This window comes from Pezoporus flaviventris, unplaced genomic scaffold, assembly GCF_033815535.1.
Source record: "Pezoporus flaviventris isolate CSIRO_AGI_PZ_B2104156 unplaced genomic scaffold, CSIRO_AGI_Pfla_v1 ptg000066l, whole genome shotgun sequence".
In the NCBI taxonomy this organism is placed as follows: Eukaryota; Metazoa; Chordata; class Aves; order Psittaciformes; family Psittacidae; genus Pezoporus; species Pezoporus flaviventris.
In genome coordinates, this window is record NW_026892614.1 from 19667242 (window position 1) to 19681647 (window position 14406).

Here is a 14406-nt window from a genome sequence, read left to right on the forward strand (position 1 = left end):
AGGGTACTTCGCAAAAGACTCTTTCTCACATTATAATCTTCTGTACACACACACCTTTTGCTGCAGCTCTTAGTGAACCTGCTTGTACCAGATGAGCTAGGTCTTGCTATGACCACTTGCCACAAGCTTTTGGCATAAGTACAATGGACTGTGTAACCATCACTTGATTTTATTACACATAACGTGGTTGTCTCCACTTTTCATTCCTTGTGAGTTCATGTAAAAATTCAGCTGATTTCACTGACAAATCACACTTGTGTGGCCAGTCTCCTTCCTGAAAGTTAAAGATTGCAGAATCTACTGAAATGTTGACAATAAATTCTGCTGGGTCAAGCAAAAATCCTGCCAGAGAGTAAGTAAATTTGCCAAAGCTTTAGAATGTTTGGCAATGAATTTTGGCACTTGTGGCCTCTGGATGTTTGTGAGTAAAGCACTTACAAAAGACTATCAAGCTTTGGCAGAAAAAGGATTTCATCAAATGATCTGGAGTATTTTCCAGACTCAGGTTAAAGGCAAAGGCAACATAAAAATACGATTTGGAAACGGTCAAGGGAAAACTGCATGATATATTTTGATAGTTCACGTAGTAGTTGTTTATCCCTCTTGAAATAGTGCACTTGATAAACAAAACTAGCCATCATTAAAGAAATACCACAAAGATGCATTCTTTTCAAGCAAGCTCCTCTGTGAAAGGTTGGTTTTGCTGCATTTGTCAAATGTTTTTTTCATCAGGATGAAAAAAACGGAGAAAATCATCAGAGAAACTTTCGTAATTGCCACGTAGGGACTAACACGGTTTGAGCTGTATAGCAGGTAATCCAGCACTATCTTGTCCTTCCAGTCTTCCGCTGTGATGTGCTTGCAGATATACTGTCAAAATGGCAGCAGAGGTTTTAGGAGTGTCTTAAAGGCCATTCTCACTGAACACGCAGCCTGTGTATAAAAACAGTTCTCATTCAAGCCCATCTGGTAGAAGGAAAAAAAAAAAACAACAAGCAGAATATTTTGAAATGTTCACAAAATCACATGAAAAGTCCCCACCCCACAACTCTGCTAAAAATAATACTGCACAGCTTTTTGTTCCTCATCTTCTGGAGTGTATAACCAGATTAATGCCAGCCATATTACATGAACTCTTACTGTTCTTACAATATGTATTCTCAGAAGAGTTCCTTCAGCTATCAAATAGCACAGGACAAAGAGAGGAAACATTGTGGGGTTTAAGCAATATTTAAGGTAAGCAAAAGGAGGTAGTGGGAGTGGGAAGGACTCTAAATCTAATAAAAAACATGGTCCCTTTTAGGCAACTTTGAAAATACCAGGGTGACTCTGTATGATAATATTTGTAAAGCTTTTGTAAATACAATTAAGAACAATGAAAGCTCCAAAGGCAAACACAAAAATCTTGAAAGAAATATTTAATGATGGTAATTTTTACATATATACATATGTTTGTTTGTGTGTCTACACATCCATGCACATGCACATACACAAACGCACTTCCATAAATGCACACTGTCAAACATCGTTAGATACGTGACTAATTGTTAGATAAATATGAACACTACAAAACATTGTGATTCCATTTTGCAAGGCACTAACATCCCTGAGTCATTACTTACCTAGGGTAGCTGGTAAGGGAATTTTCAGTCTTCTGTTTCTGAGATCCCTTTCAAAGAAACCATCTTCAGACTCAGTGTGAGTTGCTGAAGCCACATTTTTCCATATCTCTGCACTCTTCAAAGTGATAGGTCAGCTCCCTAAGCCATGGTTACACGACCTGCTTGTAAATCTACTTTAGCATCAGCGATACAGGTGTACGGGGAAAGGTAAAGGGATTTCATGAACCATTAAAACTGGCTACTGCAGTTGGCAGATTTCTGACTACCAAGCTGTTGTTTAAGTTATGACCATGCTGCTGCTGCCCATTTGTAGACTGAGTTGGGTATTACCTACAAATGGAAAGGATAAGAACAACTATGGTACTGCCTGATCTGGATTTGCAAAATAAGCAGCTAACTGATTTGCAGTGCAACATTCAGGTTATAAAAGGGTAAAACGTGATGGAGCAGGCTCAATGCCCAAAGACCAGTGCATTTGTATTTGCTTACTTTGGATTTCAGTTTGGCACCACATCCTAAGCTTGTATAGCTGCAACAGAGAAATAATGACATGCACCCACACTGTTCTGTATTTTCAGATGAGAAAGAAATTAGAGTACAACTCTCTGCCTTATCTATGCATAGCCAGGGTTGTCCTTCCCCAGCTTCATCCATGATGAGCTACATTCCTGCTAGACAATCTGCATCTGCAAGGGCTGGCACGAGAACAAGAATCTCAGTTTGCAAAAGCTGGTTTCACCATGGCTCAAGCGAGAGACCCTTCAGAATTTATTGTGAGAAATGAACACAAAATAGAGAAACCATATAGTGTCTTCAGGTCCTTCCCTGGCCTGAAATGGAGTGAAGACTCCCTTACATGTGAGTGCTTTGACCACAAAACTACTGCCTATAGTTCTGCTCATGTGCATGAATGTATGTGACAAGACTGGATCCAACCCAAGACCCAAGTCTTGCTGAAATCGAAGTATTTCCACAGAAAACTTCAGCTTTGGGGAAAGTTAACATTTCCCAGTGAAAAACCATTTGATGCCCAAACCCCTCATCAGCTGCTCTAATCTCAGCTCCTACCTTATCACAAGGTCCGAAGTCTTCAGAGGCAGATTCTTTCCTGCTTTACATTTGTGTAACTGTACTGTACAAACAACACAACCAAAGAAGTTCAAAGAGCACAAAGGAACGTTACCTTCTGCATTGCAGTCCGGCAGGCCATCAAACCCCAACAGCAAGTTGCCCTCATCATCATACTGTCCATAGGTGCCTGGAGGACATGTTGGGAGTGGTTTCTCAGTGGGTGGTTCAGTGGTGGTTGGTTCGGGAGTTGTGGTGGTAGTCGTAGCAACAGTTGTTGTAGTGGTTGTAGTAGATGTTGTGGTAGTTGTTGGGGGTGTTGTTGTAGTAGTAGTGGAGGGAGTGGTTGTTTTCTTAATCATTTCAAGACCAATCAAAGGTTTCCCCCCAAGGCTTATTATTGGTTTATCTTGTGCACTCGCTACAGGTTTACTAAATCTGCTGTGTCCAAACAAAGGTAACCCATCCGGACTCACCACTGGGGCACCCTTTTCATCTAGGAGAGAAGAACAAAACCAAAAATCTCACCATTAACCCATTTCAGGATTATAGCATGGCATTTATCAACAGCAGATACCACAAGAGCACTGAGAGTGTGATTTACAGGCTCTTGTAACTTAGTTGACAAAGAAGGTTGTTATCCGAGACAGAGCCATGGCTGAGGAAGCTGGAAAATGGTTCAGAAGAACGTCAGATAAACCACAGTGGTATTCACTTTAATTAGCTCTTTGAGAAACACTTCTTGGGAAAACTGCAGGGAGGTTTCACTTCAGTATCACATGCAGACAGTGGCTGCATTTAATCTCAGTCTTGTAACTGTTGATGAAAGGTATGATGAATCCATATCCTGCTCCCTGGTGTCAAACATGTGCAAGGGAAAACTGGGATGAGCTGATGAGATGCTGTCACTCCAGGTAAACTTCTGTGTCGGATTCTGTGTACTACAAATATTCAGGGCAACCAGTTTAATAGCAGGCACTGAATTTGCATTCAAGAGATCAATGCAGGTGTACTGATATGCAAACAGCAGTGTTTTTCACAGATCACACACAGGGTTTTTTTACTATTTGTGGTCAGTTTCAGAAGAAAAAATGAAATCATCACATACTGCTACAGTGCTACCTGTGGGGAATTATTTCTATACATACAAAGCATCAATACTTATTCTGTCTCAGTTCTGCAGTCCTTTCTAATGCTGATGAAAGTGAGGATGATTTGGGTGATTCTTAGTGAGGTACTAAGTCTGGAGTCCCACAGGATGCTCCAAAGCCTCCCCAGGTCCTACAATGTGCTGACTGCCTGATGGAAATCTGAGCTACAAGCAACTCCAAATGGCTTGCATGGATCCTGGGGAGGCTTGAAGCATTTAACAGCTCAAAGACTTGTACTATGTATAAAAAAGTGTAGATTTTTTTGCTGTAAGAAGGAAGCTGTCACTTACCAACAATTGTACGTCCATCTCCTCCTAATTTCACTCGGAGAGGGTTGCCTTGGGAATCCTGGAGGTATTTTCCTTCAACATTTAACACAAGCCCTCGGTCAAGATCTACAATCTAAAAGCAACAGATGGACTCAAGTTTAGCTAACACAAGAGGAGGTGAAATGAGCTTTCAAAGCAACAGAAATCCTGGGGAAATTCAGGTGCTAAGTGCAATGATCAGGAATAGCTGCAACACTTTTAAAAGTGAGTCATTAATTGTATAGTAATCACCGAAAAAACACTGCTGAAGAAAGCAGATCCCCAGGAGCTGGGCTCCAGAGTTGCACAACCATGATTATACTGCCTACTGTAGCTCTCACGTGCAAAGGAGCAACTCCCTTGATTTTCTTGGGCTGTGCAACTCCCAAGGTAGATTCCTTCAACACTGATTTGAGTATGACCCTGAGTCCTTTTGAAGATGGAATTTTAAGGAATTCCATTTTAAAAGAAAAAGAAAAATTAAACTAGTTAATTTAGATTGAAATGGCACTGAGAACAAAGTAGCTAAGATTTTAATTGGGATAGGAGACTGAGGAAAAGTTTCTGTCTCACAAAACAAATCTGTCTGAGAGTTTGGATTGAATTCAAGAGGTAACTGCAGTTAAAACCCAGAGCTCATTTCTATTTCAGCACAAAATAGCTGAACTGTATGCTGGTTTTACCTGAGGCAACAGACTCTGAGCCACAGAACACACAAATGAAAACGGTGTTAAGTGCTGGGAGGAAACTGGGAAGAGGACGTGAGCAGCAGTTCCAGGCTGGCAAGACAGACTTACATTTGGTGCTGGGGAAATGACTGTAGCAGACGGACAGCACATCATGAGATCAGTCTCTGAAGCTGTCCAGGCCCTAGATGTTGACACAGATCTTGCTTTACAAGGTGTTTGTCCTGCTTGCAGCAATACCTTTGTCTCATGGGGCAGAGAGAGAAGCCACACGGCCTCCCAAGGACCTTTCTAACCCACTTTCTGGAATCTACTGAAAGGGCTTTGGGCTTGCTTTTCAAAATGCCTCCTTGGAATGTGACATATCTGATGCACCTTTTTATGTTCCTCTAATGCAAACAGTAAGTTTGAAGTGGCCATAAAGTGACTGTTGTTATGTGTGAGTAGCTCTACTAACACCAGTTCCTTCCCCCAGCTGGCTGGTCATAAAGTCCCTAGAAAGGATTTTAAAAGACAAGGTCTAGGCATGTAGGCACCTAGTGGGGCTTTCCTAGGTGCGTTCTGAAAATACCACTGGGAACATGTCTGTACAAATGGCAAAATGCGTAAAGATACGTACATATGTGCATTTTAAAGCTCTGTGATACTTATGGAGTAACTTTGTATTTTGGTACAAGCTTCTCCCTGGAGTGCGAGTCTGGGAAAAGCAGTGCTGAACACGTCTTTCCCAGCAGCTCTTCCAGGCAGTCCCCATTCACACCGTATGGCAGACAAGCTCAGAGACACTGGAGAGTATAAGTCCAACTGACTGAGGGAAAAATGTTTCACTGAATTTATGGGAGTAATGCTATAGTTAAAAATTCAAGCCACTGGGTTTTAAATCACACATGTAAAATATTCAAAAAATGGAAATGGAGAATTTGTCATTAGATTTCAATTGAACAGTAGAAACTAGATCACTAAGAATAACCTCACTTTACAGCTTCACTGACTGAGGGCATTCACTGTTCTCTCTTTTCTTAGTAAAAATGGAGTACAATAAAAGGCCAAAGCATCTTGAATTTGGAGAGAAGGTCACCCTACCCACTTTGTTCCTTGAGGGCCATTGATTACTCTCTGTCCACTTGGTTTTCCGTTATTACCAGGTACTATTTTTCCATTTCCATTTTTTGTTGTAAGATTAGGTCTGCCATTGTAACCTGAAATAGAAAAGAAAACACCCTATTGTGAAGGAATCTGTGCAACCTACAAACCACATTTTAAAATGCAAAGAAATGCATTTTCTGACTGATCAGGACATATACGAGAGCAGAAAGAGCCACCACCACACTTGGCAAAACACACTTGGTGTTTCCTTTCTGCTTCGAGCAACTGTTGTGACCCTGTTAGATCCCATCTTAAAGATTTGCAAGCTGATGGACCTCAACACAACACTGAATCTGACTAAAGTATAGCAAATACAATAGTCCAGCTGCATGATTCTCACTCTGTAACAGTGAGGACACATTGAAAAAAACACAGATATCTACACATAGCATAGAAGGTATTTACTACAGCTTACTCAACACCAAGATGGATGTCCATGCATTGCAGGAAGAGAGAATATTTCTGCCTAGCAATATGACTGAGACTGTCTGTGATTCTCCACAGGTGACAGGGGGAACACTTGATGTGTAATGGACTCTCCATTCCACTACCCAGGTCAGAAGATATTCTGACAGAAAGTAAACCTCTAACATTTGGTGCAAACCCCAGACATAAAAGTCCTGACTGTCACACAAGCTGGCTTCAACAGGAACGTGCAACCCTGAGCTGTCACTTAGAAAAAAATAGTAGAGTGGCTTAAAACTTGATTATGGAAAACAGAATATCAGGACATCATAAGGAAACAACTTACTGCCTACGTATGGGCAAGGTAGCACTATATAACCTACAAAAGCCTTTTAGTAATCCATACGATGAAAAGCAATATACCTGAGAGGATGTCATATTCTGAGTACAAATGTGCTTTCAGGCAGCATTCAGCGAAGTCATTGCTCAATAAGGAACAGAAGCTTCTTTCCCCTCTTTCCAATTTAGTACCTAACTCTGTGGATCATGGGATCCTGTGCAGATCAGAACACAGGACCAAAGGTCGGGGGGAACTACATTACACCAATTAGGCAATGTCCTCAAGAACTGGGCTCCCTGAGAACCACCAAAATAAAAAGTAATACATTACACTAAATAATTGAACCTGCATTTTAACAGAGGACTTCTTATCTAACTGCTGATCTTTGGTGAAACACCATTCAATGATATCACTACAACAAAGACATGATACCTTGTCTATAAGGAGGTCTAACAAATTGCCGTTGGGAAGGATTCCATAGCCTGGAGTTCAGTAGTCGCTGGCGAGGGGACAAAGTGGAAGAAACTGTGGGAGAAACATTGTGTGTGGTAGTAGATGCAGAAGAACTTGGCCAGACAAAGCTTGGTTTAGATGGGGTATGCTTGTTAGAGGACTGAGCAATCCGTGATGTGATGGCAGAGCTTCCTGGTGATTCAGGAAAAGACGTTTTTAATGTTGGAGTTTTTTCCTTCTCTTCCTCTTCAGAGCTTACTTTGTGAGGCAGAAAAGTGTCCATAGCTTTCCTCTGATTGCTGGTAGTGTCTTCATACAAGTTTTTGTTACCTCTAGAAATAGAAGGGGACAATCTTGCTGCCAAAGATTTGGTTTTCTCTTCCACCTCTTTCTGATCATATTCATTGTAATAATCATCCTCTTCATTAGAAACTGACTGATGAGATTTAGATGAAGAGGAGGTAGGAGCTTTTCGAGGAAGTTCAGCTTTGGACATTTTTGAGGGCAACAAGCCATACTTTTTCTCTGTTTGGGACACTGTTCTTGTAGCAACCCTTGAGCGAGTAGGTAATGAAGGATGAGCTTGTTTCGAAGATGTGGATGACAATCTTGGATTATACTGGTTGTCTTTTGCTGTATCACTGGCAGAACTGGAGTGTGGCTGAGTGAGTTTTGGTTTATAGGAAGGTACCTGAGAACCTGGCTGCTGTTGTTTTGATAGAGATGAACTTGAGCTTCCCTGAGAGAAAGACGCAGGTAATCCTCTAGAAGAGGACACCTCTTTAGGAAACACAGAGCGGCTGCTTGCTCTGTCACTGACTTCTGTTACATCCTCATCATCACCTTCCTGCAATTCTTCATTACTCTGGGATGAGGCATGAGATGGGAGGCGCCGGCCCCTTGAATGCAGTAAGGAAGGACTGGTTTGTGCCCTCTGTGGAGGCTCTGAGTGGGAGGTCTTCTCCAATGGAAGATGGGAGGAGAACACCTTTTTAGGCAAAGATATACTTGGTTTTGATTGAGCAAGCATTTCTTTTACTTCTCGACTGTCCTCTTCAGGCTTATGCTTAGAAAAAGAAGACTGCAAAGGAGAATGCTTTTCTGGAGCAGCTGCTCGACTTTGTTGTTCTTCTGAGTCAGAGTGGGGTGACTTTTCACCATGTGTCTCTCTGAGGTGAGAACCAGAATCGACTTGAGGATTTTTTCTCTTGGAATAGATTCCTGAAGAAGACTGCCTGGAGGAGGGTAGAGAACGAGATAAGGGGCTTGCTTCTTGTGAGTTCTCCCTATAATTCTTATCTTTTCCATTGGATTTGGCACTAGTAGAGGAGCGAGACTGAGGTGAATTTTGACCAGAAACAGCAGACTTCAGCTGGACTGCTGCTGCAGCTAATTTAGAATCCTTCCACGTGTGAGAACTGGAACCTGAGGGGAGCCTTGTTTGCTGTGATCTAGAACTGGGCTGTACTGCTCTGTCCGCTGCTTCTTCACTGTCAAACTCATTACGGCTATCACGACCATGGGAATCTGCTGATTTGGAAGACGGCTGAAGTGAATGACCTAGAGAGCCAGCCCTGCTGGGATGGCTTGGGACAACCTCATGAGAGATAGCAGATTGCCGATTTGATGGCAAAGCCATGCGACTAGGCTCTGAAATTTTAGAAGACACTTTCGCCAGCATGGGGTCTGGCTTTCCTTCCACATTATCTGCAAGATCATTATTTTTGGCTGGCAGAAGTTGGGAAGAGGTTTCAGAAGGCACATTGGTATTGCTTTGCCTCAGTTTCTTTGTTTCATTATCTGTGTATTTAGGAACAGATGAGGCAGAAGATTGTGCTGTTGATGGTAACAGTGCTGGTGACTCACGTTTGTCTGTACTTGTCTGCCGTGACACCTCTGATGTGTGGGTTTGAACAGAGGTCCTCCCTGAGGCAAGGACAGGGTGGACTGGCCGACCAGGGGATAAGGGTCTAACATTTCTCCTCTGATCCTGGGCTTTTGGTGGTGTCGTTGAAGCTTCCTGGGAGGAATCTCGACCATCTGTCACCTCAGTCGACTGGAGATCAGGCTCCAGCTCTTCTGTCTTTCTGGAAGGTAACTGAGATTTACTCAGGACCCCTCGAGTCAAGATTTTATTCTTATATTCAGAAAGAAGACTCTTCTTATCACTAACATTAGGTGAACGAACAGAAGATTGCTTAGAGGAAAGCGATGGCTGGACTTTTGAAGAAACAGACAAAGTCTGAGAAGGAGATGAGCCAGCATTCCTCGTTTTTTTAGCATCTGAATTGTTTGGAATATTTGTTTGTTGCTTAGCAACAGAATCTTCATGAGCAGCTGGGGAAAATAAAAGGAGTATTTATTCACAATAGAAGCAGCACAAAAAAAAATGATCAAGAGAGAAACCAGGTAGCAAGAACAACTTAAGAGAACATGAGACAGCCGCTATTTCTGCATTAACCAGTCTGTGAAGTCTGGCTGAGAAAGTTTTGGTTTGTAGGAAGGTATCTATGTGGAATTATTGCAGCTTGAGTAAAAATTATAGCAAATAAAATCAAGTGTCTAAAAACAGGGACTGCAAACAGCAGTGGAACTAAATCTTCAGCAGAGCTTAGTCATGTTGGTGGCAGGGTGCCGCATTACCCCATCTGAAGCTGAGGACCACATTTTTTGTTAACTCAGCAAATCTTCTATCCCAAAAAAGCATCTTTTTGGCAAGAAGCAAAGACAAGGAGTGGTATCTAAGTAAGCCACTAAGAGTGACTTTCAGGAGTGGGAGTTGTCAGGAATAGTACAAAGACCCAAAGCATTGTATTCATTGACCTTTGGATAACAAGAGCACACAGAGTTTTCAAGCAGGAACTAGAGCATGGCATGCATTTATTTAAGATGTTAAAATGGTATAAAATGTCCTTTTACATGCTGCAGAGTGACAAATGTTTATCTAGAAGCACCTATTTGGACAATATAGTGATGAAAAGAGCTAACAGAAACAGTATTAAGGAAGTAGAATCACGTAGGTTAGATGAAGTGCAGAAGAAGCTAAGTCAGCAATAATTAACACAACTGGGACCAAGGCAAGAATGAGTGGACTACACCGCTGGTCCATGGCTTGGTGCTCACCTGCTGGGATGGCGACACTGAAGGCTTTAGACTGAGGACCTGGTCCCCTCCTGTTTGCTGCACGGATTTTGAATATATAGCGTTCCCCGGCCTGCAGACCATCTATTATGGCTGATGTTGTAGCTCCAGAGTAGGTGATGGACTTTGCTCCAAATGGCTTGAGAGCCGGGGCGTATGAAAGAATGTATTCTGAAATGATTTGGCAGACGGTTGGAAGGAGGAAACTGAAAACAGTCCTGTTTCCAGCGGACAGACTGTATGGGTAGGATGAATTAGAACGTGCATTACTAAAATTAATACACTAGCAATGCACGTTGAGTCAACAGCTGGAGTACAAAGACATGAGAGAGAGAGACACATATATATGTAGGTAAGTTAAACTTTTGTTCAGCTTAACAGACAAAACCAAACCACATCAATGACCTAATGACCTAGAAGGAATACGTTAGCTATACCTTTGTAAAAATACATAAGAAACAATGCCCATCACAGTGAAGTGTCACCAAGAGAAATCAGACAGCAGCTGTACACTCTTCTAGAGAAGGTAGGGGGACATGAGGAAGTTACAGCACCAACTGCTGTGTGTTTTGGTGAGCTGCATCAGGAGGCTTTTTTTGTTTCTGGACATCAACCAATAAATGGAAAAAAATGAGCCATCTGGAAAAAAAAGTAACTGCCCTAAATCAGAAACACCAGAAGGAACCTACAAAGAGAAAATGCACTGGAGGAAGAAGACATGTATGAAGATTGCCAGGAAAATATGCACTGTGGAAATCTAGTCTGAAAGACTGCAAATGTTAGGTAGTGCGGATTGCTGCAATCAGAATACCCTGAAGAACCATGAGCAGAGTTTGGACTTTCCAAGAGGAATTTTGTACTTACTGACTAGCTACCAAAATATCTGCAATAAACAACACATGATCCAGAAAATATTATTTCAAAACATGTCTTGCTCACAATGGTGGACAACACACAATTTGCGTTGCTCACTGTAGCTATGAACACGGCAAATAAGAACGCTAAAAAATTTTCTGTCCCACCGAAATTATTTGGAAGAAGAAATACATGGTGTATTTATATAATTATCATTCAAGACATCAGTATTAAAATCAGGTGACATTATTCATTACTATTAATTACTTTCTTATTCTACATTTACAACACACCTTGACACAGCTATAATTGCATTGTACTTTAAGACCCTGGTCATGCAAAAACAGCTCTGCCAGTCCATTGTGGTGAAACTCCACCAGCTCCAAAGGCCATGTACTCATTCCTCAGCAGTTCTAGAGCTGGAGAGGCATCCCCATGAAAACACCAAAAATTTACTTTAAGTTTGGAAACAATACTACTGCAGTCAAATATAAGTGTTTCCAGCTGAGCCATTGCTTAGAGCAGTTTTATCTGTAATCCACAGGCCAGCAGGTAAAATTCATGCCTGTATGATGGATGTTCTTATTCAGAAAAGATACTTTTACTAGTAAATAACTGCACTGCTTATTGCCATATGGTACCAATAGCACCCCTGTCCAACAAAATCTAAATCTGACACATTGTGCTTCACTATAGCCTGGACCAAACACCACTGAAGACACAGCAAAGCAAGCTTTTGCTGCCACTGAAGAAACTCACCCTGCTCTCACTTTTCAGTTCTGTGGTATCTGTGCCCTGTATTAACTTTCTGTATTGAGAGAAATTTCACCCCTATCGAAATAACTGCAGGCATGAAGAGGAGTCTTCCAATTACACTCTCAAGAAGAGCAGGTAAGATCTCAACCATGTGCAGGCTTCCTTTTCTTTTCTATCCTCTGTAAGAGGCACGGGTATAGGATAAAAATAGGGGTTTGGAAAAAAATTCCAAAGGCTGCCAGTTTTCTCTTTCTATGCAAAGAAACAAAGTAACATCTGAGGAGTCACAGATGGGAAAACTCTAGAACATAAAAAAAACCTTTAAAACCAGGGAACTTACTTTTTTTTCTGAAAATAAGCCCATATTCATTGTGTTCAGAAATACATCATGCATAGGTTATCAAAATCCAGGAAAAAAAGTCCTCAACATTTTATACACAAACACATTTAATGCTTAGTTGGAAAAAAAAATCAATGTATTTGAATGCTTTTGATCATTTTATTTTGTTTTAAGATACACAGGAGTTGCTTTAATTGCAGAGGCACTTTTGTAACTTCAGGTAACTCCCAAATGGCTACTGGAGGATATATTCTCCCAGTAATATGTGGTACAAATATATAAAAGGACAGGGTTAAAAAACAAAAGGACCAAAAGACAAAAATTCCTGATTACTGTGCACCACCAAACCAATGAAATCACTGAGTTAGCGCACTATGAAGTGCTAATTCAGTGATTTCATTTAGCCAGTATAAATATCACTTTCGTCATTTATTTAGTTTAAAAACAAGACTTCTCCTGTAAGACTTCGTACTCAAGAAAAGCAACAATATACTAGACATGTAAATGTGTTTAGCCCTTGAATATCAGGTATCTTTCAAATGATTGCTTTGGATGAACCATCTGAGGATCAGCAGACAAAAAATGGACAAAGGGCCACAGACTGCTCAAAATTAGGAGCAGATCTGAAATTTCAGATAATGTCCTTGCATGACCCTACTTTAAAAAATAATAATGCTTGGACAGAATTGCAGCTCCGCTGAAGCAATTGGCAAAACTCCTACTGACTTCAAAGAGGAAGGAATTCCACCACTGCCCTGAAGAACACATAAAGTAGGTCTAGTATGCAGGCACGGTGCACTTCCCCCCAGGCCAAAGATTTTTTTAAATCCTGGGATGCTATAGTGCTGATAAGGTACCTCCAGAATCTTGCGTAACTTGAGAACACAATCCCATCAACCACTGGAGAATGGGAGCAGCTGAAAAATCAGCCTGGTCATTTTCAGAGGGAAAAAGAAAAAAAAACACCCAGAAGTTTTGTTTTGTTTTTAAATTCTATGCAAGGAAACAACCACTGGCAAATTAGCTTTATGACCGTGTACAATAATGCTACAGTACGCAAGGCCTATATGCGGCATCTGTTGAAATCACTATTTGCACTTACTTCTTAAGCTGAAGTTTTCCTTCCATGACAAACTAGAAATAAAACACAACATAAACCCACTCACTTTCTTAGCAACTACCCAGCTTTTCCTTCTTCACCTAACTGTTACAAATCCTTTGGGAAACCTCCTTCTTGAGCTCCATTTTGACCTGCTTATTAATGGAAGAAGAGGTAAGCATGCACACGTGACACCCCAGAAAGATCTGTGACGCCCCAGGCACAGGGTGATGATGGCTTCCCAGTAACGGTCTGTAGATGTTGGGCTGGAAACAAGGAAATCTCGGTTGACTATAAGCCACTGAGTAGTGAAAAACTCCTGGCACAGTCAGTGGTTCCATCTCACTGCGAAGTGGCAGTCTGGCTTTGAGAGGACCAGCTCCTTGAGGGGGTTAAAAAATGACAGCGATGACTTACCTTTGACTTTTCCTTCACTCTCTGGGAGAGCATCCCAGGATGCTGCTACAGATGTTGGTTTCCCCTTTAGTGGCCAAACATCTAAATTTTCAGGTGCACTGGAAGGAGCTGTGAAACAGCCGTATGCAGAAGAGGCAAGTAAGAAAAGTTGACCCACACAGGACACACCTTTTCTCATAGCAGAAATTCCTATACAGCCATTTCAGAGATAAACGTGAAAAGCACACATGGCCCAGGTCCACACATGCCTCTATTATACCTCTCTACCAGGCTCCTGTAGTGAAATTGTATTCCACGCTTTTAGTTACAGGCTGTCTCCACAAGACTGCTATCGTAGCTTATCTGGAATGATGTTGTAAGTACAGGGACCACATCCCTGTACCAAAAGGGCCCCACAGCTTCTTCATGGTAGAGGCAGGATTTAAATCTTCTGCCCACAGACAGGAACAGCAACAGGGCTGCTCCTCCCCAGAGGAAAGGGCACACACAGCTGCAGGGGTCCAAGGTGCTGACCCTTCCACCAGAAATACCCAAACCATCTACCTCTGTTCTCGCTGTGCCACTGTGCTCTCCAGGGCACTGCTGCAGGGATGCGGGCAGCAGCAAGGCTTTTCCCATG

General features: G+C 41.7%; 1 protein-coding gene across 1 annotated transcript in view; it reads right to left on the reverse strand.

Moving 5' to 3' along the window:
* Positions 1-14406, reverse strand: part of FNDC1 (fibronectin type III domain containing 1) — a 58995-nt gene that overhangs the window by 21324 nt on the left and 23265 nt on the right. The window contains exons 6-11 of the mRNA XM_061471426.1: positions 13788-13895; positions 10303-10491; positions 7159-9516; positions 5919-6034; positions 4132-4243; positions 2806-3186 (exon numbers count right to left, since the gene is read on the reverse strand). Coding sequence (XP_061327410.1) covers positions 2806-3186; positions 4132-4243; positions 5919-6034; positions 7159-9516; positions 10303-10491; positions 13788-13895 — 3264 coding nt within the window. The remainder of the gene's footprint in view (positions 1-2805; positions 3187-4131; positions 4244-5918; positions 6035-7158; positions 9517-10302; positions 10492-13787; positions 13896-14406) is intronic.